Below are 21,138 nucleotides of genomic sequence, written 5' to 3' on the forward strand. Positions count from 1 at the left end.
CAACAAAATGTCTGAAAATAGTACCAAAAATAAAATTGTCTGTCACTATTTCCTAATGCCCACGGTGACATCTTCAGATTTTTGGCCTACATCCATGCAGCATTCAATATAGAGAACTTTTAGAGATTCACGTCTTCAGTCGGAACAAATGAGTTTGGGTCTGAGCGCCGCAGACAACTGAAAGAACTGAGGGACTACCACATTGTTGGTTTTGCTCTTTGGATTTGCCAACAAAAAAGACAAATGTAGAGAAACACCAGCCTCACTTTAAGTGTTCAAAGGCTGGGAGGTGAGTTGGAATTCCTACAATTCAGATTAACAGAAGGGAGTGCAACTGGAGCGTACAATAACACACACACACACACACACACACACACACACACACACACACACACACACACACACACACACACACACACACACACACACACACACACACACACACACGAAAATGTGATTCTTTACTTGCCTCTTAATATTCTCTGTGCAAAATGAGGGTAAGAAGTCTATTGCTTAGTAAATGTTAGTAGTACCACAACGTCATCTCAGCCACCGTCAGAAATATGTGCTTTTTAATAATCCTGTGCATTTGAAATGATCCGATGAAATGATCCTGTTGGCTGCAAAGTTTACACACACAACAACAAAAAAAAGAAGGCATTTTTAGTGTTTATGAAAATATACAAATATAAGCCAATGTTCTGCCTGCTCTGTGCAAAGATTGAATGGTGGTTTTATGTGGTTGGAGAGAGTTTGTTTATTTTGTGTAACTGCAGACAAACTCACCGCTAACTCTACTCTCTCTCTCTCTCTCTCTCTCTAAACACGACCGAGGAGTTCACGCTTCCTTCTTCCACCGACTGTGAAAAACACACAGATGAAGAAAAGAAGAAGTCACATCATGTCTGTGGTAGGTGTGAGTCTCCTGCGTAAATATAAAAAAAAAAAAGGCCACAGACCACCCCCACCTCATCGGACACAGTCTAGTTCATTTCACTTCTTTTATCAGGTGTGAATCGAGTGTGTTCAGTCCGCCTCCGTCCTGCAGGGATCTGTTCATCGGACCGGTCCTGCCGCGCCCCGTGCTGAGGGATCAGTGGACCCCTCCGTTGAAGGACTTCTCATACATGTTGAAATCTGTTTCTAAGAAATGTGTAGACACGGGCTGCTTGTACAGAGGGTTGGAGGCCTGGAGGCGTGTGAGAGAGAAACAAAACAGAAAGTCACAAAATGAGAGATTTGAACTCCAAGTAAGAGTTCTCAGTAAGGGAACACGTGAAACAGCGTTGTGCAGTTAGGATACAAAAAAAGGTATTTGGTTACAAAAAGGACATAATTAGATTACAGATGAAAAGGGGATTATTAGCAGGATTACAATGTCAGAATACATTTTTTTTTGTGCACATTACAACACTCTACGACACAATGGCCTCCAACGGTGGACATTTTGCCGCTTTATTTGTATGTAAAGCAGAGAAGGGGAAGATCACAGGACAGTACAGTGCAAGTTCTGCCCGTCAGCTGTGAAAATGAAGTGTGATTAGCCTATTGAGCAAAGTGCTTACCATCTCGTATCGGGCTCGTGAGCGTGCGTTCTGGAAGTGTGCAAACTCTCTCCGGTCATGAACTGTGATCACCAGCTTCCAGACGGCGAGCAGCACCACTCCCACCAGCAGGATGCTGCCGACCACGGCGAGCAGCACCATCAGAGCGTCCGGTCCACCGCCGCACTCTGAATCAGGAAGAGACCAAGTTAGATTCAGATCGAATCACTGGTGAGAACAATGTCAGCATCACCGAAAAGGAATGATGGTCAAAGCAACAAAAACAAGCCACGAATATCCTTTAATGGTGTTTTGTGTGTGGAATCCTGTAATGGAGGCTAATCTAAAAGTCCCTCGCTTAGTTAAGACAGTTAATGAAAGGTAGAAGGAGTAGGGTTTGCAGTTTGTATTTAAGATTCAGGGTGCTCACCGCTCTCGTTTTGGAACCAGCTTTGTTGCAATATTTGCTTTTATTTTCACACCGTGTCCACCATTTTTGTAACTTCCTCTTTCTTACGATCTGGCACTTGTTGCTACGTTTTTATAGAGGTTGACGCCCAAACACGGTAAAGTACGTAAAACCAAGCAGAGGGCGACACAGACACCACCTCACACTTCCAGAGGGTCTTAAATTATGACAGAGGGATTATTTACATTTTGGTATATTTTTATATTAACTTTCTCGGACACGTTATTGTACGTTGGACTCACGTCAGATTCAGCAAACGCTCACAACTTCCGCTAACTGTGTAAATCACCGGAGTAAACATGAACGTCAGCCGTGTGTTACGTCTAACGTCACATGACTCCTACGACAGGGTCGGACCACACACTTGTTCGTTCCTTAAGAGAAGATTTGAAATACGAGAAATTTGGTAAATGTCGCAAGTTCTCCTAAATCACTCGTACAAGCCGCTTAAGAACGAATCCGTTTGTATGACTGGTTCTTGCATTAATATCTATTGTTCTTTGTGCAACTCATTGCGCCTTTAAGTTTGCACTTAATCATCAAATGCATCAGCGTTTCATGTAATTCATTGCACCACAAATACAACCCAACGGCACTCAGATCTCAGCAGGTTAACACCAGGAGCGAATACGTAATTAGTTGTTGTGTGGCACTGACCTGGCTCTTTTAGAGCTGTGAGGATGGATTGCCCGCTGGCGTGCTCAGAATACGTGAACTTCATGACACAATCGTTGTCTGTCTTGTACAGACAAAGCACAGCGCCGGGGTCCTCCGTGTCTGGAAGGGAAAGCACAGAAACACTTCAATCAGTCACAGAAAGAAATGCCGAGGAGAATTTTGGATCGAGCTCACGTTGGATCAGTTACGATCGTCTTTAAATTGTTTTACATACATTAATCACAGAAGGATGTAAAAGAACATGGACAAAACAATGAGTTACTTGATTAAAATTAACTTTTATTGACTTGTTTTTTTATCCACTTTAAGCTTCTTTACTTTCATTTAGGGAAAATATTCTTCGAATCAAAAAAAGATCAGTTCGGTTGATTCTTCATTCAGCATGAGCTCACTGTCTACCGGAGTTATGAAGGAATTATTGTCGTATTACATCATTGTTATCCATCGAGGTTTGTCTTCAGATTCAGGACCAAAGAGAGAGAGATGAAGGGAGGAGAGGGTGAGGTAACACTGAAGAGGAATCTGACACTGAGGGAAAAATCACCACATAGACGGAATTTCTCTGCTGTGAAATCACAAGTGAGACGCTATAAACGATATTGTGCCTGCCCTCGCTTTCCAGTCAATCTTCATCATCCAAAAAAGGTCACACGGGAGAGAGTGAGGTCATGCTGCCCCGGTCCACCCTCTCCCCATCAGCCCCGCCCTCCTCTATTTCATGCACGAAGTATCTGGAATGAACATGTGGAGTCCATTAAGGCCAGTCAGATGGCTGAGCTAGCGGAGGTAACGCTGCGAAACCCTGTCGGATCTGGGTCAGGGCCACGCTGGGCCAATATGGATCGGTCTTAATAATAATCTCTGTAACTGAACACACAACCCTTGCTCTGCTCTGCAGCATCATGGTGCCACAAAGACCATAAATCACTGTGCGCTTAGTAATGCATTCCTTAACATCTCCGGACTATTTGCCTCCAGGCTGTGAGGGATGTAAAACAACAAAGCAGAGAGAAGCACTCCATTGCAGTCATAGCGAGTTATAAACTCCACCTTCCTGCCTGTTTGTTTAGTGGGTGGATTCTGCCGATAGAGAAGAAGCATGGAGGGACTTTGTACTAGAGCTCTTTGAAACCACACGAGGGGGGTTTGTACTGGAGTCGATGCTGGCTGTGGAGCTGCGAGAGGCTCAGAATGACACCTGCCGCATATTACCAAAAACATCGGGACGCAAGACGCAACCGGCTCTCCCTGGGTGTGCTTTCATTATCGAACCACGGGAGGTGAGCGAGGTGTTAAACAAGAAAAGATGTGGAGCTGCGAAGCCCCAATCAACACACAGAGAGCTGCGTATGGAGGACATGGACAGGACATGGTTCTGTTCACAACAGTTTGACAAAGCTCGGCTTCTCATTTAGCACTTTCACATCTTGCTCGTGGGATTTGCTGCTTTGTGTGATTCTGCCTGGGAAACATTATATTACATCTATTCGCTAGATGCTTTTGTCCAAAGTGATTCATCATACTGTTCATATTTAGACCACTGTCTATACTGTACAGATTTTAATTCAATATATTAACATTTTCTACAGTTCACAACATATTTGCTAAAATCAAACATATTAGCCATTTCTAATTTATTAATATATATATAGTAAAATATGGCTGCGTGTTAACCGATCTACTGACCCACCGTAACAACATGGTTATTTTATGTTAAAAGTCAAGTAAATAGTGACAGTGGAAGACGTGTGTGAAGTGCAAAGCGAGACTGTCGCAGATGCCACTGGTGTGTATACTGGTCTCTGCCAACCAGCTAGTCTGAGTGTGTGTGTGTGCGTGTGTGTACTCACCGAGGGTCTCCACAGTGATGATTTCATCCTTGCACAGGCGCTGGCAGGTCTGGTTGTCTGCGAGCCGTCCTGAGTCGAAAAGCCGGCACTCGATACACTCCCTGAAGCGGAGGAGAGCAAGTTTAATGGAAAAGCAGAGTATCTTTTTCAAATGCCTCCTTTCATCTTTATCCATGAGCTTGAAAGCACTCGGAGAGCACGAATCTACACCAGGCCTAGTCCGGGTACGTCAGCTGTCAAAAACACCCCACGGCGCTCCCTTATTATTAAAAACACTGGAAGTGTCTCTGCAGCAAACTGTCAGCAGCTGAACAGCAGGCGAACCGTGAAGAAACAAACAAATAAAGTGCAGCTGGTGATTTGACTTCATCCGTTAGCGATGCTGCTACGGTCACTTTTGGGTTTCTGTGACATTTTACAGCATCAAGTTTGTAAAAACATGCATTTGAAACTCATTATTTTGTTGATGCTAGAGATAAAGAGACGTCCAACACTCCTCTCCCCTTGGATATCACACACTGAGGGGGCGAACTCACAAAGGATGGATCGCGGCCGTTGATAGCATCATAAATTGTGCATCATCTGAACCTGTGTCAACATGTCATTTCACTGGGTGTGTCTATAAGCGCTGATCGTTGCGACTATTATTTCAATTACACACTCTTACTCTGAGAGTTTTTTGAGACGAGACATTTTGTTGAGTTTATTAAATACCTGCGGCAATCCCACCGCAGCAGAAACTATAATGCGTCTCCCCGTCAAAAGAGGTGCTGTGTGAGGCAAAGCAGTGTTACTTCATTGATTATCTGAATCTCTTTATTCTCTCACGTAGGGGAGCTTTATTCATATACTTTTCATGACCAAAAATAAAGGAGACACCCGTTATAATTGCGCCAATTGTTGTGAATTGGACCGTTTTTGCAGTGAGGCTCATTTGCATAGAAAGGGGTTGATTTTGTGCCAAATGTCTGCATATTACCTCCTTTAAATATGTGCAAAAAGTAGCGAAAGTTGCGCAATTCTCTTGCGAATTTGCCACCGAATTGTCAGTGTATTAAATCTATTGAAAACCTTTGCAGTCTGAAACATGTCATGCAATAAATCCTCCGTTATACATCCGTCTTTTTTGAAACCCTGCTCACTAAACATGCTGAAGTAAAACACAAACCCCACAGTGGAGGTAAACTATAAATCAAGCAGAAATACACTAATAGCTGGAGACATTTACAGTTGTGCACGCCTCCGCAAGACTTGTGGCTGCTGCACAGCTTCAGCTCCTCTTTCAAAAGCCATCTAACTGGTCGTAACATTGATGACTTGATACATTGATGACCCGTTCTCTAAAAATCAAGTCGGGTCAAAGGTGAAAGGTTGTTCCATAAAGACTGCCGTCGACTTGGAAAACCGGAGCCATGTGTTTGTAAGCAGCCCTGTTGAGAGAACACAGCAGCCACTCTGACTATTCTCTACCAGACGTCTGATAGGCGTTTAACCCCCGACCTCAAAGAGCCACACTGACTGACGACAGCTTCATGTCTCAGGGTCGCAAATGGCATGAGAGTTATCTGGACGACTCTCTTATGACTTGCTCATCAAAGCTTAGATAAGCCCCAGACGTGAGTGAGGGGGGGGGGGGGGTTCTGGTCTTCTTGTGTTTGACGGTTTGACCTTTTTCGTCTCATCTCTGTAGATTGCTGAAGGCACCTTGTTTCAATTTTCTAACTTTTTTCCCCCTCATGTAATAAACCTATCCGCTTCCTCCAACAAATGATGTAAGCGTCACAAAAATACGTTTTTTGTGCTCATTACCGTGTGGTGTGACTTTACCTTTTGGTGCCACAGGCGTCGGGGCAGGTGGGGCATTTCTCACAGGTGTCCCCAAAGGCCCCCGGCTCGGTGCACTGGCAGCGGCCGCACGCGCAGCTGCCCCGGCCGCTGCACATCTGCCCGTCGTCGGCGATGCAGGACGACGTCTCTGTGGAGCAGTTGCAGTTGTCGCCGATGTAGCCGGCGTGGCATTTACACTCCCCGCAGTGACATTCTCCGTGACCTGGGACAAGAGGGGAACAGAGAGGAAGTCAGCGGTGGTCATAATCTGATCCGATACCATCCAGAGACTCTTGTAAATACTTTGTGCGACTTCCCATAAAGAAAACTACAAACGCATCAACAGTAGCCGATCCAGCGCCAGCAGAGAGCTGCTGCCAGCTGTTGGCAGCTGTGTGGAGTTAGCTTATGCTGGACAAACGCTTTTGTTATAAATGTTCTGGGAAAGGTTTTCCACCAGATTTGGCAGCCTGGCTGCCTGTGAACCCTCAGGTCTCCTGGTCGTGGCCTTTTAATCATTCCTAAAGTCAGAACACAAACTCATGGCGAGGCATCCTTTATATTTTTAAAAGCAAAGTCAAGACCTTAACACAAACACACAAAAAAAGATCTTAAATGCACGAAATGACAAGGTTGTCCAGGTATACTGGGCCATATATAATGCACGCACATGCACTCACACACTAGAGAGTCTAGCTCTCAGTTTCCTCTTCCTGAGAGAACAGTCTGACCTTCCTTCATAGCAGCTGGAGCAGCTGGAGCTCTACAGCGCTGAGCTTCTCCACATCTAAACTGCCCCCCCCTTTGTGCCACACTCATTAACTTGTTATCTGCACTGGAACAAATGCAACAGGAGGCAAGTCTTCTGGAGAAAGCGGTGAACCACCCGGTCTTGTTTGAACTGTGATTTGTCTCGGGCCATCTATGCGACCGCTCCGCCTCTACAGACGAGGTGAACCCTTGATGGCGGGAGGACAGCCGCTGTAATCGGGGACGCGTCGCTTGACAAGCTTATTTCACACTAGTTGTTCCACGACCCTCCACAAAGACCACATTCGGTAAGCTGCTGTCTCAGATGATAAGGACGCGGACAGAAAGGAGATGTTCGCTCTTTATCAACACGGAGTGCAGCCGGGCCAAAGCCAAGAATTCATGGTTTGTGAAATATGCAGAACAATAGCAGGAATACACATCAGTACTGGGACGAGTCAGACATACAAGCTGCTGATGAGACGGCCGGTTAGAACCGTTCGAACAGAACCACCTAACTGGATCTGAGCGGTAAACAAAGTAGCACGTGGCTTCAACATGGAAACTATTGTGAAAACTACAAAATCAGTGTTGTGGGAACTGTTATTATGTCATTTATCTGTTATTGCTTTTACGTATTCAGTTTTTACGATGTAAAGTGCCTTTGAGTACCTTTTAAAGAGTTATACAAATAAAACGTCTTGTTGTTATTATAGAATTAATAAGGTATGTTTAAGAGGACCCTTACATTGGGCCTCATGCAGCAACATTCTCGTAATTTTCTCACAATTTTCCATGTAGAGAGAAAATAAGTGAACTCCAGATGCACCAAACCTGTTTACCATCCAAATCTGCTCTTAATCAGGTGTTCTTGATAATGAATCCCACTTATTCATAAATTGTGATCACAAACATGTGATTTTCCAGAGCGTCATAACCGTCGTTACAGGAAAAAACTAAAAGAGCATCGAAGAGCAGAATGTAATCCATTTAGAAGCTGAACACACGCAACATCATCCAAGGGTTTTTATAGTCTTAATTGGACCAGTATTTCTTTATTAATCCAATCAAAACAATAATCCAAATTTGATTATATGATAGTCATGTGTTTTCTTTTTACACTGCTTGAATTTAAAACTTGGGTATCTCTTAGTAAACCTTTCTCTTAAACTCTTTTTTTAAACAATAAAGGAAAACAGTTACTTTTCCAATAACTGCCACATTAAATGTTCTAAACCCTTTAAATGTAAACACAGTGAGGACAGAGTTACGATCTAATGGAGGAGTGAGATCACTGTGTGGTTCCTTCTCCTTCTGTCCAACATGCAGAATCTGCTCGTCACTCAACGCCAGACACAGCGGGGAAGAACAACAGCTGATTAAACCCAGATCCTCAAAGAGGTCACGGAGACTTCTCCAAAACGAACACTAACACCCAGTTTGATTATGAACCTAGTGGTCAGGGTTGTGCAACACACTGCATGGACCCACAGACGTGCGGTGAATTCTTTGTATTAACACTTCTCCTCTCTTGGTTGTTCTTTTTTTCAGAACCCGGAGCACCGCTCCCAAACCTCGGTCAGTGGAGGCTGGCATGACGAGTGGCAGAGTCATCGTACCAACACTGGGAATGTGTCCTTAAATGACACCACTGCTCGAGCATTAAGAGGGCGAGAAGCCGTCTTTTATTCTCTTCCGGTGAGAGTTTTGGGAGGATGAAAGCAGTGAAAGTGCAGCTGCTTTGACATCGGCTCATTGTTCAACAAGTCCTGACGAGCTGCTACCAGGTCTGCTGTCTTCAAACGCTCTCTAGTCTCTATGTTCGTGTGAGAGATTAACTTCTTTAGTTTGGGAAGAGGTTGCCTGTTCTCCAATGCTGTTTTCTGCAACTTCAAAGCTGCAGTAATAAAGCTCTGCAGAGGGTTTTGGTTCAACGGCCCACGACTTTTATCAAATGTTTGGTTATTTCATAGATACAGAGCAAGTTAATGAACATCAGTATCAAAATGCAAGGCATAAACATGCCGGAGTTAGCTAGAATGCTAAAGGTCCGGTGTTTAGGATTTGACGGCATCGAGCAGTGAGGAGGCAGATTGCAACCAACTGAAACTGTGCCGAGCGTGTCGGAGAACTACTGTGGCCGACGCAAAAACACAAAAGGCCCCGTCTAGCGCCAGCGTTTGGTTTTTGACCGTTCTGGGCTTCTGTAGAAACATGGCGGCCAGCTCTGTGAAGAGGACCCGCTACATATGTAGATATAAATGGTGCACTCTACGGCAACACAACGATTCTTTAATTTCATAATAATAATAATTCTATTATGTATGTTTTCTTATTCACAAAAGAAAACATACATAATAATGTTATATTCCATTTCTGCTAATATATTCCCCTAAATGCTGCACACTAAATAAACACAGGTTAATATTAGAATCATGTTCATTTTATGTATCAGAAACGGGAGTTAAAGGACTTCCACTGACGCAACTAGTTCATTTTGGGGGGATTCAGACAGACACAATTTGCAAGTAGAGTGTGCTAGCTTAGGTTTCATCACTGCATGAGTTGAAGTTGTCTCCACCTTGACAGAGTATAGTCAGGTACTGCCTCTTTGTCTAGATACTAGCTCTTGGCTCAGCACGCCTCAGATGAGCTGTCTGAAGAGAGCACCAGCACTTCACTTCGATGACCATCGGCACAGCCGCAAAACAGATGTTTGGAGCAAGTGCACAGGCTCTTTGTCTCCCGTCATTCCTTTTTTGTTATTGAGCTGCTAAGTCGTTCCATTTCTTTTGCCCGTGCCGTCGGGCCATTTCGAGTCGCTGCTCGACAGTGAGATTAAACACTGCTCATGATAAATGCAGCTGTAGAGGAGGAGGAGGAGGAGGAATGTGTTCAGACACTTCAGCGCTGTGGCCTTCCTCTTTTTACTCACAACTTTTCCATGACGTGCAGACGTTCAGTCAGCCTGGACCAGCAGCCAAGTGGAGGTCAAATGACACAGAAGTAAAAAGCTGTTAAAGACTTTCACCTCAGGAGGTTTTCTCTTTCCTGAATAATGCAAAACCATCCATTCCTGTATTTCAGATGCAACACAGCTGACAGTTCCAGCATTCCGTTAGCTCTATTAGCCATCAGCTCCGTGAAAGCAAGTGATACGGAAGTATATTGAGGAAAAACACAACAAATTTGAGTGCTACTCAGTCTGCAAGTGAACCTTTGAGAGAGCACGGGCATGGATTCATGAGAGCAGAATTAACTGATAAACTTCCACAGAGGTTCACATGGAGCAGAGAATGAGCCACACCAAGCAGGAAACCGGGCTGTCAAAGTACTCAGCCTGGTGCGGCGGGGTCGGCCTCCTGCTGCTCACTTCCTTCGCTGAGCAGATTACAGACCAATGAGTTCATTCACATCGAGCCTTACGACTGCTGAGCACGATGTAAAAAAAAAGAAGAATGAGAAATAGAGAGAACGGTCGAGCGCCTTCATCGGCTCGCCTTCCAGTTCTTCACGATACACCACTAAACAAACAAACAAACAAACAAACAATATATATATAACCTCTGTTAACTTTAGCTCTTAGCTCCGTTAGCCAAGCAGAACTGCTGCAGCATGTCAGAAAGGCATCGGATGCATTTCTGATGCCGGTATCAGAACAATTCCCCAAAATTGTGTGGATGACGATGTCCTTAAAGTGCTCAAATGAGATAAATATTTGATCATCTGCTGGTCAAACTCCAACTGCTGATGAAGATCATATGATATGATGAAAAGCTGCACAACAGCAAAAGCTACATAATCCGATTTACACATCTGCATGTGAGATTATTGATTTTCACACCAGTTAAATGCCAGTACATGCAGCAGGGAATAGCTGTAGAGTAAGTTAACTATAAAGATCTGAGATTACTCTTCCTCCTTCACATCCCCAGCTAGTGAAGCATCAGCCCCCCCACAATAGAATGGAAGATGAATCACTGGCTGCCTTTAAAAAAGGCACAATTATGGGATCAACAATATATTTTTCACTAAACCAAGCCAGCTGCAGTTACAGCACAGAGACAGCCTGCATCTGAATGCATTCCCACATCTTCTGCCTGGAGACATGCTGGCTTTCAACATCACATTTTAATAGGCTTATGTAAATATTTGGAGATTATATAAAAAGGAAATGAGCTGTTGGGTTATTTTGAGACGCATAGTTGTATCATGCAAATGTGCCAGACAGCGAGAGCTCGGGCTCTAAAAAACTGAAGCTGAAGCCCCTTTCCATGAAGGCATTCAAAATAAACAAAATGTTCCCAGAGCAAATTGCATCTGACATCTGGGAGCAACAGACCTTTGTGCATGTTCAAGTATCCCCTGTCTGCAGCGATGGAGTGCACAGAGAAGCGTTATCCGCTGCATGTTTGGTGAGGGGGGGGGGGGTATGAGAAGGACTGGACACAGATGTGTAATCCATCAAATGTCTGCAAACCCGGTCGCAGTTGTTTTACAGCAGCTGGGCATCGTGTCTACCCTTGTGAGTTGGTGATATTTGTAGCCACATTTTCTAAATGTCTATTGAGCTCCTTTCACATTTGAAACGGAGTGAGAAGGGTACGATATGTTTTTCGGCCGTCACACCGAACTCGGTAACCCTCATTAGGAATGCGGCGTCTGATATGATGTGGCGGTGTGCTGAGGGGCTGCAACGCAACGGAGGGCTCAGTGTTAGTGCAAAGAGAGAGAAACAGTCACTTCCTGCAGTGGCGGTCAAAGAGCTGCCTGTGTCCCAGAGGCCGCGGCGTGTTTGTGTGTGTGTGTGTGTGTGTGTGTGTGTGTGTGGAAAGAAAACATGCCCTCTATCCTCTCACGTCTCCGGTTGCAGTCTGAAGCATGGCCCTGTGTTCTGCTCTCAGCTGAAGCCTGATGGAAAGCCGCACTGAATTTATGAAATACTTGTGGTGCACCCCTGGTTCGCTGGAATTTGTGGATTTGGAGAAAGAAAAAAAAAAAAGAAAAAGTCTCTGAGGGAAGATGAAGAATGCAAAAAGGCTTAATTTCCCGCCTGTCATTTACCTGTGGGAAATCCTACAGCACATTATTGGCATGCCTGCATATGATCTTTAAAATAATGTTGCTACGAAAATATGAATGAAGGGGTGACTGTGAATAAAAGATACTAGAAGATATTTGGGGGGTTTGGAGGAAAATATAAAGGTTTCATGACTGAAAAACTGCAATTCCACATCATTTTGAACCAGGTGAATAACTATTTACACCTTCGTCTGAACATTCAATTCAGCTCTACAGTGGACATTTTCATACTTTCTGTCTGCCCTAACAATGTCACAGTTGAACTCTTTTGTGGTGGTCTCTGTGACGGACGGAAGGTTCAGCCTCCACGTTCCAGCATTCCACTTAATACTACCACATCCATGTGTGTGTGTGTGTGTGTGTGTGTGGTGCTGCTCCTTTTTGTCTGGCTTTTTAAACAAGCAAATATGTCAAATGACACAGTGCTTTGTGCATTAAATTCAGAGAGGTTGGGCCGGACGAATGTTGGGCCGGAAGGAACGCACAATATGACTGTACGACTTTAAACGGGAGCTCTGACAGCAGAACAATATCACCGAATACCACTCCAGCTAATTACACAGTGGGCTGTGGGGTAAGATTACCGTTTGGTCACAGGCTCAGACGGGGTTGTGTGTGTGTGTGTGTGCACGCATTTCTCTGAAAAACAGAAGGATTCAAACTCAGTCCAAGGTTACACTGTACTAAAATGAAGGGCTGGTTCGCTTCTTTTTTTGTAACTTTGGTGGAGAAAATCCTGCACATTTCCAGCCAACTATTATTATGTCAGTCTCTCAAACTGCACATGCAACGCTCTCGCTGCCAGGCAAAGAGATGGAAACAGAAGTGATGCCTTCAATGAGACACTAAGAAGAACCACAAAAACAACCAGCAGAGAAACCCTCTAAGTAAGCCCTGCGAAAACTCCAGAGTGACAGCGGCTTCTGTAAACGACGGGAGTCAGCGAGCAACCAGACTGCTGACGAGGCACAAGTTTCATATTTTTCCACAGAAGACATTTGGTTAAATAAAAATCAGTTCCTGGTTCTCATTTCCCCAAACAGAGACGGATCTTTAGGTGCACTTGAGGCGGAGGACACGGTCATAGTTTAAACACTGCTGATCACATTCTCTGTCATTCGTGAGGAGAGATTACTCATCCTCCCTCAGGGCTGGGATACATAGAGCTCTGACAAGATAAGAGGGAGACACAACACACAGTGGCTCTTCTGTCTGCCTCTCCAAAACTCACAGCCCCCGAAGCTTCGCTGCCCGGGAGGGAAAATAAGCAAACTTTAAATGAAATTATCAAACGCCAATCAAAATCAAACAGCGATATAGCCAATAGATTATGAGGATTTGAGTTAGATGTTGTGAGATTAGAGGCCCATGATTCATCTTTATAATCCAGACAGTGCTGTCAGATTTAGAGGAAGCAAACAGCAGCAACATCCTGCGCAGGGATGTCATCCAGTTCATGACCAACACTGACAATTCTCTCGTAAATGTATTATTAACTGGACTGGAACCTTATTATGTCATCTGAGAAACGGGCAGACTCTTGAATTAATATGCACAAATCTATGGTTGATGGAGAAATACGCTCCTTGCTATCAGCACAAAGGGAATAGAAACGCAATTATTAGCTTTCTTTTCCCGCTGAGGGTTGAATGAAACGATTGCCACCGTTCTCATGCCTGTGTGCTATGGAGCTAATGCCACTGTGTGATTATCTTAGCTTAGCATTAAGACTGGAAGCAGGAGGAAAGAGTTAGGCTGGCTGACTCCAAAGTTAAGAAGTATGCAGGCGGGCACCTCTGCAGCTTAGCCCCCGTTTCCAGCTTTGATGCTAAACTAAGCCAAGCCCCGCCTGGCTAAAGCTCTATACACATGAGTGTTGTGGATCATCCAACGCTCAGAAAGGAAGAAGAGTGTATTTCTCTGAACGTCAAACTATTTCTTTAAACCATTAAAATGAGCTTTTAAAAGTCTGAGGCAGAGGAACGTGGTGAAACAGAATATTATTCTCACCCACTCACATTTAATTCATCTTTTGAAACCAATTCCATGCGCTACACTTCAACTCAACTGTTTTCTATACGTTACCCAATTTTTAGCTGATGTGTTCCTTTCTAACAGGGCTGTTAAAACAATATTACTACCCTGTGTGTCTTTCTGTGAGAGTAAAACAGCTAAAAAATGTGGCCTATTAAAATGTGCAGGCCAAGACACGCTCCCTCTCGCACGCTGAGCCGAGCCGTTCGTCATCAGAAACAAACAGAGAGACGATATCTGGTCCGGGAGAGATGCTCGGGCTGAAAGCCTTCAAAGAGAGACGACTTCTTCTTTGTTTAGCTTTCCGTTTGTGTTTCCAGTAACAGAAGAATAATGCCACCTTCAAGATAAGTGGCCTGCAGAGCTCACTAAAACTAAAAGGCCGTGCGGCGGGATCAGATCGGGTGCAATTACAGGTGTCAGCAGCTCCGACTTGAGATTTCTACGTGGATAACATCACATGCTTGACGGACAACAGTCATTACCGGCCACGAAAACGGTGTTTACTTGTAGATTCTGCTCCGTCTCTGAGTCATAGGACGCCTCAGCATCCACTGACATTACTCACAGTAAGCAGGATATTGCGTATACGAGCTTTAGGTAAAGTAATAATACTTTCACTTATATAGGACATCCTAACTCTTCCTCCAGGCCTCAGCATGCCAGTCTAGGAACTATGTAGGTTACGTGGAAACCTCCTTTACAAGAAAGCTGAATTCGGGAGCTCTCCCTTTATTTATTTCCTCATCAGCATCTTGCTTCAACACACTGTGGACGGCACAGCATGCATCTAACGTCGAGCGAGCAGCTGTGATGTGAAACAATCACGGTCAGCTGTCGAGCTTTAAGGATCTAAATCCTGGGGACCTCGGAGGCTCTTAATGCTGCAGAGCCACCCAAGAAGCTGAGCTGGCCAAACAACTTCAAAAATAAGCCCCTGAAAACAGCTGTTCAGCCCACAAAATTAAAACCCAAGCAACTTCCAACACTACACTTGATATGCGTTGTTTTTGTGCCTCTGGTGTCAAACTGGGGACGGCCGTGCACGTGAACTGCATGTGAATATTAGTGTAAAGAAAACACCTGTAAGTTTCAAAGGAACTGCAGTAGTCCACATGCAGCGATAGGACCGGGGTGTGGGCTCGTGTCTGCCCTGTTTTCACCAGAGGTCTTTGTCTGCGGCGCTCAAGTTCAGTCAAGTCTCAAAGAAGAGAGGAGAGGGAGGAGTCATCCGGTGTTTTACCTCGGGGTCTGAGGCCTGAGGGGCAGGTGCTGCTCAGGTAGCTTTGTTTAGTCACAAAATACATCTGAAGGCTGATTCCCATTAAAGTTGGAACTATAATTAGCACAGCATTGTAAATTAAATACTTGCCCACAAGGCAACAGGTGAAAATAGTTGTGATTAACGACACTCCTTACTTGGGCAGAGCGAATTGCAACAAAGACCACTTAGTTATAGTTTAGGAAAACCGTCACAAATGAGCCGCTTCACAACAATTTGGGACGCGCGGTCTCGAACACGTTCTCGCGTTTTTATTGAGCACGTGAACATCCAATCACCAAAGCACTAAATCATAGGTCATGCAAGAGAGAACAAAAAGAAAAATGGGATGATCAAAGTCGTATTGATGTTTGAGGTGTGTTGATTGATTTATATATATGACAACTCATGCATTAAAAACACCATTCAATGTACAACTAGACTAGAGAACTATAGACTGTAAAGTTCTACTCATGTGGAGAGAGAAAGTGAAAAGCTACAGCTGATAATTAACGACCGGTCGTCCCCCACAGGTGATGTCAATTTGTTCACTAATTAGACCTCAAGCTGTGCTTGATTGATGTCGACCTCAGTCTCCCGTTGGTTTCGCGCTACCTTTAGGGCGGGATCAGTTCAACTTCAGGTCAATCTAAAAACACTGTACTGGCCCTTTAAATGAGTAGAACGAGTGGCACAAAAGAAATGAAGGAAATCTGCCAGTGAACGCTCCAATAAAGTAAAAGCAGTATTTTTTTTTTCATAGTGTGTATTATTTCTCTGCAGTAATGAGTCTGGTGTTGCCGGTGATCTTTTGACTGCCAGCCAAACGTTAACGAAGACCAGACTCACTAATTGCTGCGCGTTCAAGTAACAACGCGTAAAACACTAATTGTGAACCGCAGACATCGAACCCAACGCTCTTCACAGACTCCATGTAGCAGGAGAGGGACCCGAGCACCTTTACTGGGAAACAGCAGCGCACGTACAGCCGAGTAAATGATATAATTTCCAAAACACGATTGAAAAACGAATGCCGTATTTCAAACAGACAAGCTACAAAAAAGCAGAGCTGCCACAGAGGAACAAAACTCCAACACATTATCTCACTCGAGGACAAAACCCGATTATTTTATGCAAAGTACAGATGACAATGGGATCTCAGAGAGCTGAACAATGATGACGGAACAAGATTCCCAAACAGGAATAATGCAACATGTTGAATGTCACTTTGGTGAAGTGAAGTGCAGAATCTTCTCTCTTCTTTTGTTCTCCAGGGACAGTCCAGTGTGTAATGCTTCACAAAAGCAGGCTTTAGACACGATTAGTTCTCTAAAAAGCTCATTTCTGCAGCTCAGCGGTGGCTATGGGACAACAAAACTTCTAGTTGTAACAAAGAACTTGTGTTTTTCCTGGAATGCTGTTTGGAAGTTTGCTCTAAATAACATCTAATATCTTTTAATGACGGTTCTGGGCTGAAGCTGCACATATTTCCTTAATGGTGAAAGTGACTTTCAGGTGTATTAGCTGTGTTTCAACATGTCTTTGTCACTGAGCCACCTTATTTCACCTGCGCTGTGCCCTCCTTCCCGTTTGAAATCTGAAGCTAAGAAAATTCTGTTTCTTGTTTTGAACCGACGAGTCCTGAAGAGAACCGTTTCCCTCAGTGAACGCTCGGCACGAACACGAGTAAACACACATGTTCCCATTTACCCCATAAGGAGCCGCTGACGCGTATGCGTACACATGGTGTACATGCATAAAAACACACACACACACACACACACACACACACACACACACACACACACACACACCAGCAGTTATATTTATGGGGTAAAAGATGGTTTGCGCAAGTCTGGAAATAAAGCTGCTCTATTTCTGGCAACTGGAGACTGCAGGGCGCTTAGATCATTATTTAGAACCAGCTGCAGAGTCTGCAGAGGGGATGTGGGTCAGGGGGGCAGCGGGACGAGGAAGTCAGGACTTACTGAAGCCTTGTTACAAACAAGCAGGAGACAGGAGCTCGAACAACACGGGGGTTTTAAGATCCATACTTTTAGAGTTAATTTAGAGTAAAAAGACAACTGATGAAGATATATTAGCTGATAATGTTTAACAAACACTTAACATAGGCTTACATTTGTGGTGATATCCTGTGGGGATAGGAAGCCTATGTCACGAGGAAGCTATTCTACAGATGAACAATAAATATGTACACTGAACGAGTTAGAAAGTTTCTCAGCCCGTAGGAACATTTAATCATTCTGTTTATCTGTAAAATTTCCAAATAGGCGACAATATTAAAGTAAATTTTGAACATTTCAAATCATTATAGATAATAACAAACAATAAAAATGTAAAATAAAACTATTTATAAATAGATAATATACAATAAGGTTGTTATGTTGTGCAGCGCTTATACACTGGTACTGATGCGTCTGTAAAGAGCCAGTGACAGCAGATGTCTGTCTGTAAATACATCAGTCAGGCTCCTAAAGACACAGAGTGACTCATCCTTCCATGAGTAAGAGAAACAAACACAAACAAATATCAATGAGTAAATCAGCCCATTGACCCACAGACACAACGCTGACAACATCACCGGGGTTTGAACCAGCTCCTTCCAGACTACATTAATCAAACCTTGACAGAGTCCGTGCAGCACACGTCCGTCTGTCTGCACGTCATTCCCCCTGAATATACTCCTCAGAGAGCCAGGAACGGACATAAACACAAAGACAGATGGTCGTGTGGATGCTGAGGATAACATTACCGGGACATTCAGAGACAGTCGTCCAACACAGGTCATCTGAGCCCAGATACAGCACGTCCTGCAGCTACCTCGTCTACATCCACCTACCTCTTTGTAAACGCATGCTATTACAGTGATATTAAGGATTAAAGAGCCTGATTCTCCTCGATTCACAAATCTCTCAAGACTCAGTGGTTCAGGACGCCAACACGTCTTTCCAACACTGATTTGATGGACGAAGCTGTTTCACTAAAAACATTTTGAATACAGTGTGAACTTCATATTCATCTACAGACACACAAACATCTCCGGTGACTTCTTCATTAAAATGAAAACCAGCAGGAATCTCATCTGACAGAGTGTTCTGGTGGTTTTGGCTGGTTCCGGCTGCCTCGTGTCACCGCAGTGCACACACGTCCATTTAACGCGTGTACAGTACACACAGTATTACAGCTCGACCCAGCAGCCAGTCTGCCCGGCAGGTGTGAGCCACAGCTGGGTGTGGAGAGCAGCCGGCGTCCTCAGGCTCGACTCTGACTGGACATCCAGCAGATCTGAAGTGGACAAGGATTCAATGCAGAAGCACCGTTGGTTTACGAATATTGTCGGAGGAAATGTCACAGTTTCACAACTATCAATCAAAATATTTCTAATATAGCTAATGAACTAAAATATTTATTGTCATCGTCAACTATAGTTTTACCTCGACTTGGGCACAAAGGTTTGGGTGATTATCTCGAAGATGATGGAACATATTCAGTATGTTTGACCTTTTTTGCAGTCACCTTTCGACGGCACGCATTGCATCGCTTCTACAACAACTCCCTGGTCATTTGGTAGATATTGAAAATGCTCCCACACTATCGGTTTAAGGCTTTTTGTTTGAGGTTAAAAGTCTGGACTGTCAGTTCATTGACACTCTTCTTCTTCTTCTCCGCGTTTCAGTTTGGTTTGGTTAATATCCGACATCCAACACGGACGAGAATCTTCACAGTTACAGATCGATGGAACTGAGAAAAGTCAATCCACTGATTAAGACCACATGATACAGATGAGTTTTTTTAATTTAATTTTCTCTTTAGTCAAACTAGATTCTTTGATTTAGACAACCTATTACATGTGGCCATGTTTCCATCTCATCTCTCCACAAAGGATGACATTTAAATTGAAGCAAAGCCAAATGCAGTACTGCTGAGGAAGACGAGGGAGGAGGAGGAGGCTGAGAGATAACAGAGGAGCTCAAAGTGCTGACAGAATGACAACATGAGAGAAAAACAACATTTCACTGAAAAACAAGATTATTTAGGTGAACATGTTAGACACACACACACAATATTTCAATCTCATTCGTCCCATATTGGCAAAACATTTAATTGCCAGAAAACAGAGAAGTATTGAGAAACATGAAGACTGAATTACAACTATGACAATGTATTGATTGTTTTAGTTAAGAGTTTAATATTCTCCTGACTAGTCTTGTTAAAAAGGGAACACTATAAGAAATATACCAGACCTGATCCTTCGGCTCTCTAACGAGCATTTCAGATTCTCAGGCCAATAGCTACACCTCGATGAGCTCCCGGGGAAAACTACTCTCAAGACATTCAAGGAGACGAAGACAAAAGGACGCCATGCCAGCTGATTCCCTCTTTATTGAAACCTGCTGCTCCTTTAGGCAGTTCATCAGCGTGAACACTCCAGACACAAGACTACATCTCAGCCGAGTGTGACCGATCCAGGTGGAGCACAACACCGTTTACAAGATATGTTTGCTTGAAATAGACCGTACTAGTATTTCCTGTGTTTTTTTTAGAAACGTGCTGGCACAGAGTCGTTTTTTTAGAGCATGTCTTACAGAGGGGGCCACCACATGATAATTAACCGAGAGATTCGGAGGAAAAGTGTGAAGGAGGCGTACCGTTTGGTATCATTAGGAACTCATTACGGCTCCATGCCGGGAAAACCAAGCCGAGAGAGGAGGAGAGCGGCAGGAGGTAGTGGACTGTTAAGATTTAATGACTGCTTATGGATGATCGGCACAAACAAACAGCCATTCTGTGTCCGGCCATGCCGCTGACTAAACGAAAAGACTTGAGTTTCTACTGGGTTCAGACAAATAGAGGCCGGCATTGTGTTACGGGATCGCACCAAAGCCGGCCCCGACTGTCACAAAGCGCTCTCTGTGGTTTCACAGAAACAGCCGTTGGCTTGGGGATGAGCCAGTGGGCCCCTCCCCCTCCCACACACACTCCCCTCTTGCGTTCAGGAGGTCTCACACCAAACGGCCTCGGCCTGTTTGGTGTAGCTGGGCAGATACTCTGAGCCAAACCTGGTTTTTCATGCCGGGGGCCTCTTTGGGCATCAGAGTGAAGCAGGGACGGCTCAGTGAGAGGAAGAGGACTTTAAGTTGGCACATGAATCGCTGATTAACAGAGTATATTCACGCCTCAGGGATGGAGATAATTAAAGGCTTATAAATCTCAGTCCTGCAAACAAGAGCAAACTAAAAGTACTTCCACCTCTCTCAGGTCCTCGATCATTCCAGCATCACACCAGAACAACCCTCTGAGGGAGACGCCAAACAACGAACAAGCTGAACAACTACTATCGCAGCTGCTCCTCCGAGCTTCCGGGAGCGAAGCCAGCAGCCCTGCAGGTGACCGTTTCAGCTCATCCTGAAAATAAAAGCAGAGTTTTGGTTGCAGTGGAGTCATGAGCGGGCCAAACCACGGGCCACACCCAGAGCAGGTATGGGAAGGTGACTCCGCACCATGATTGGGCATTATTGTTAATTATAACCCACGACAAGCTGCGGATCTAAAGAGTTCAGAGCGTTGTTTGATGTCAGCTTGTATTCTCATTAAGTTCAATACCCAGGGAGGTGCGGTCCC

General features: G+C 44.3%; 1 protein-coding gene across 1 annotated transcript in view; it reads right to left on the bottom strand.

The window, feature by feature from the left end:
- Positions 1-1,048: 1,048 nt before the first annotated feature.
- itgb5 (integrin, beta 5) overlaps positions 1,049-21,138 on the bottom strand; it is a 36,064-nt gene continuing 15,974 nt past the window's right edge. Inside the window, exons 12-16 of the mRNA XM_031873294.1 lie at positions 6,369-6,591; positions 4,542-4,642; positions 2,671-2,790; positions 1,566-1,732; positions 1,049-1,189 (exon numbers count right to left, since the gene is read on the bottom strand). Coding sequence (XP_031729154.1) covers positions 1,094-1,189; positions 1,566-1,732; positions 2,671-2,790; positions 4,542-4,642; positions 6,369-6,591 — 707 coding nt within the window. The 3' untranslated portion in view covers positions 1,049-1,093. The remainder of the gene's footprint in view (positions 1,190-1,565; positions 1,733-2,670; positions 2,791-4,541; positions 4,643-6,368; positions 6,592-21,138) is intronic.

Source organism: Anarrhichthys ocellatus, unplaced genomic scaffold, assembly GCF_004355925.1.
Source record: "Anarrhichthys ocellatus isolate YVR2014 unplaced genomic scaffold, GSC_Weel_1.0 scaffold71, whole genome shotgun sequence".
NCBI lineage: Eukaryota > Metazoa > Chordata > Actinopteri > Perciformes > Anarhichadidae > Anarrhichthys > Anarrhichthys ocellatus.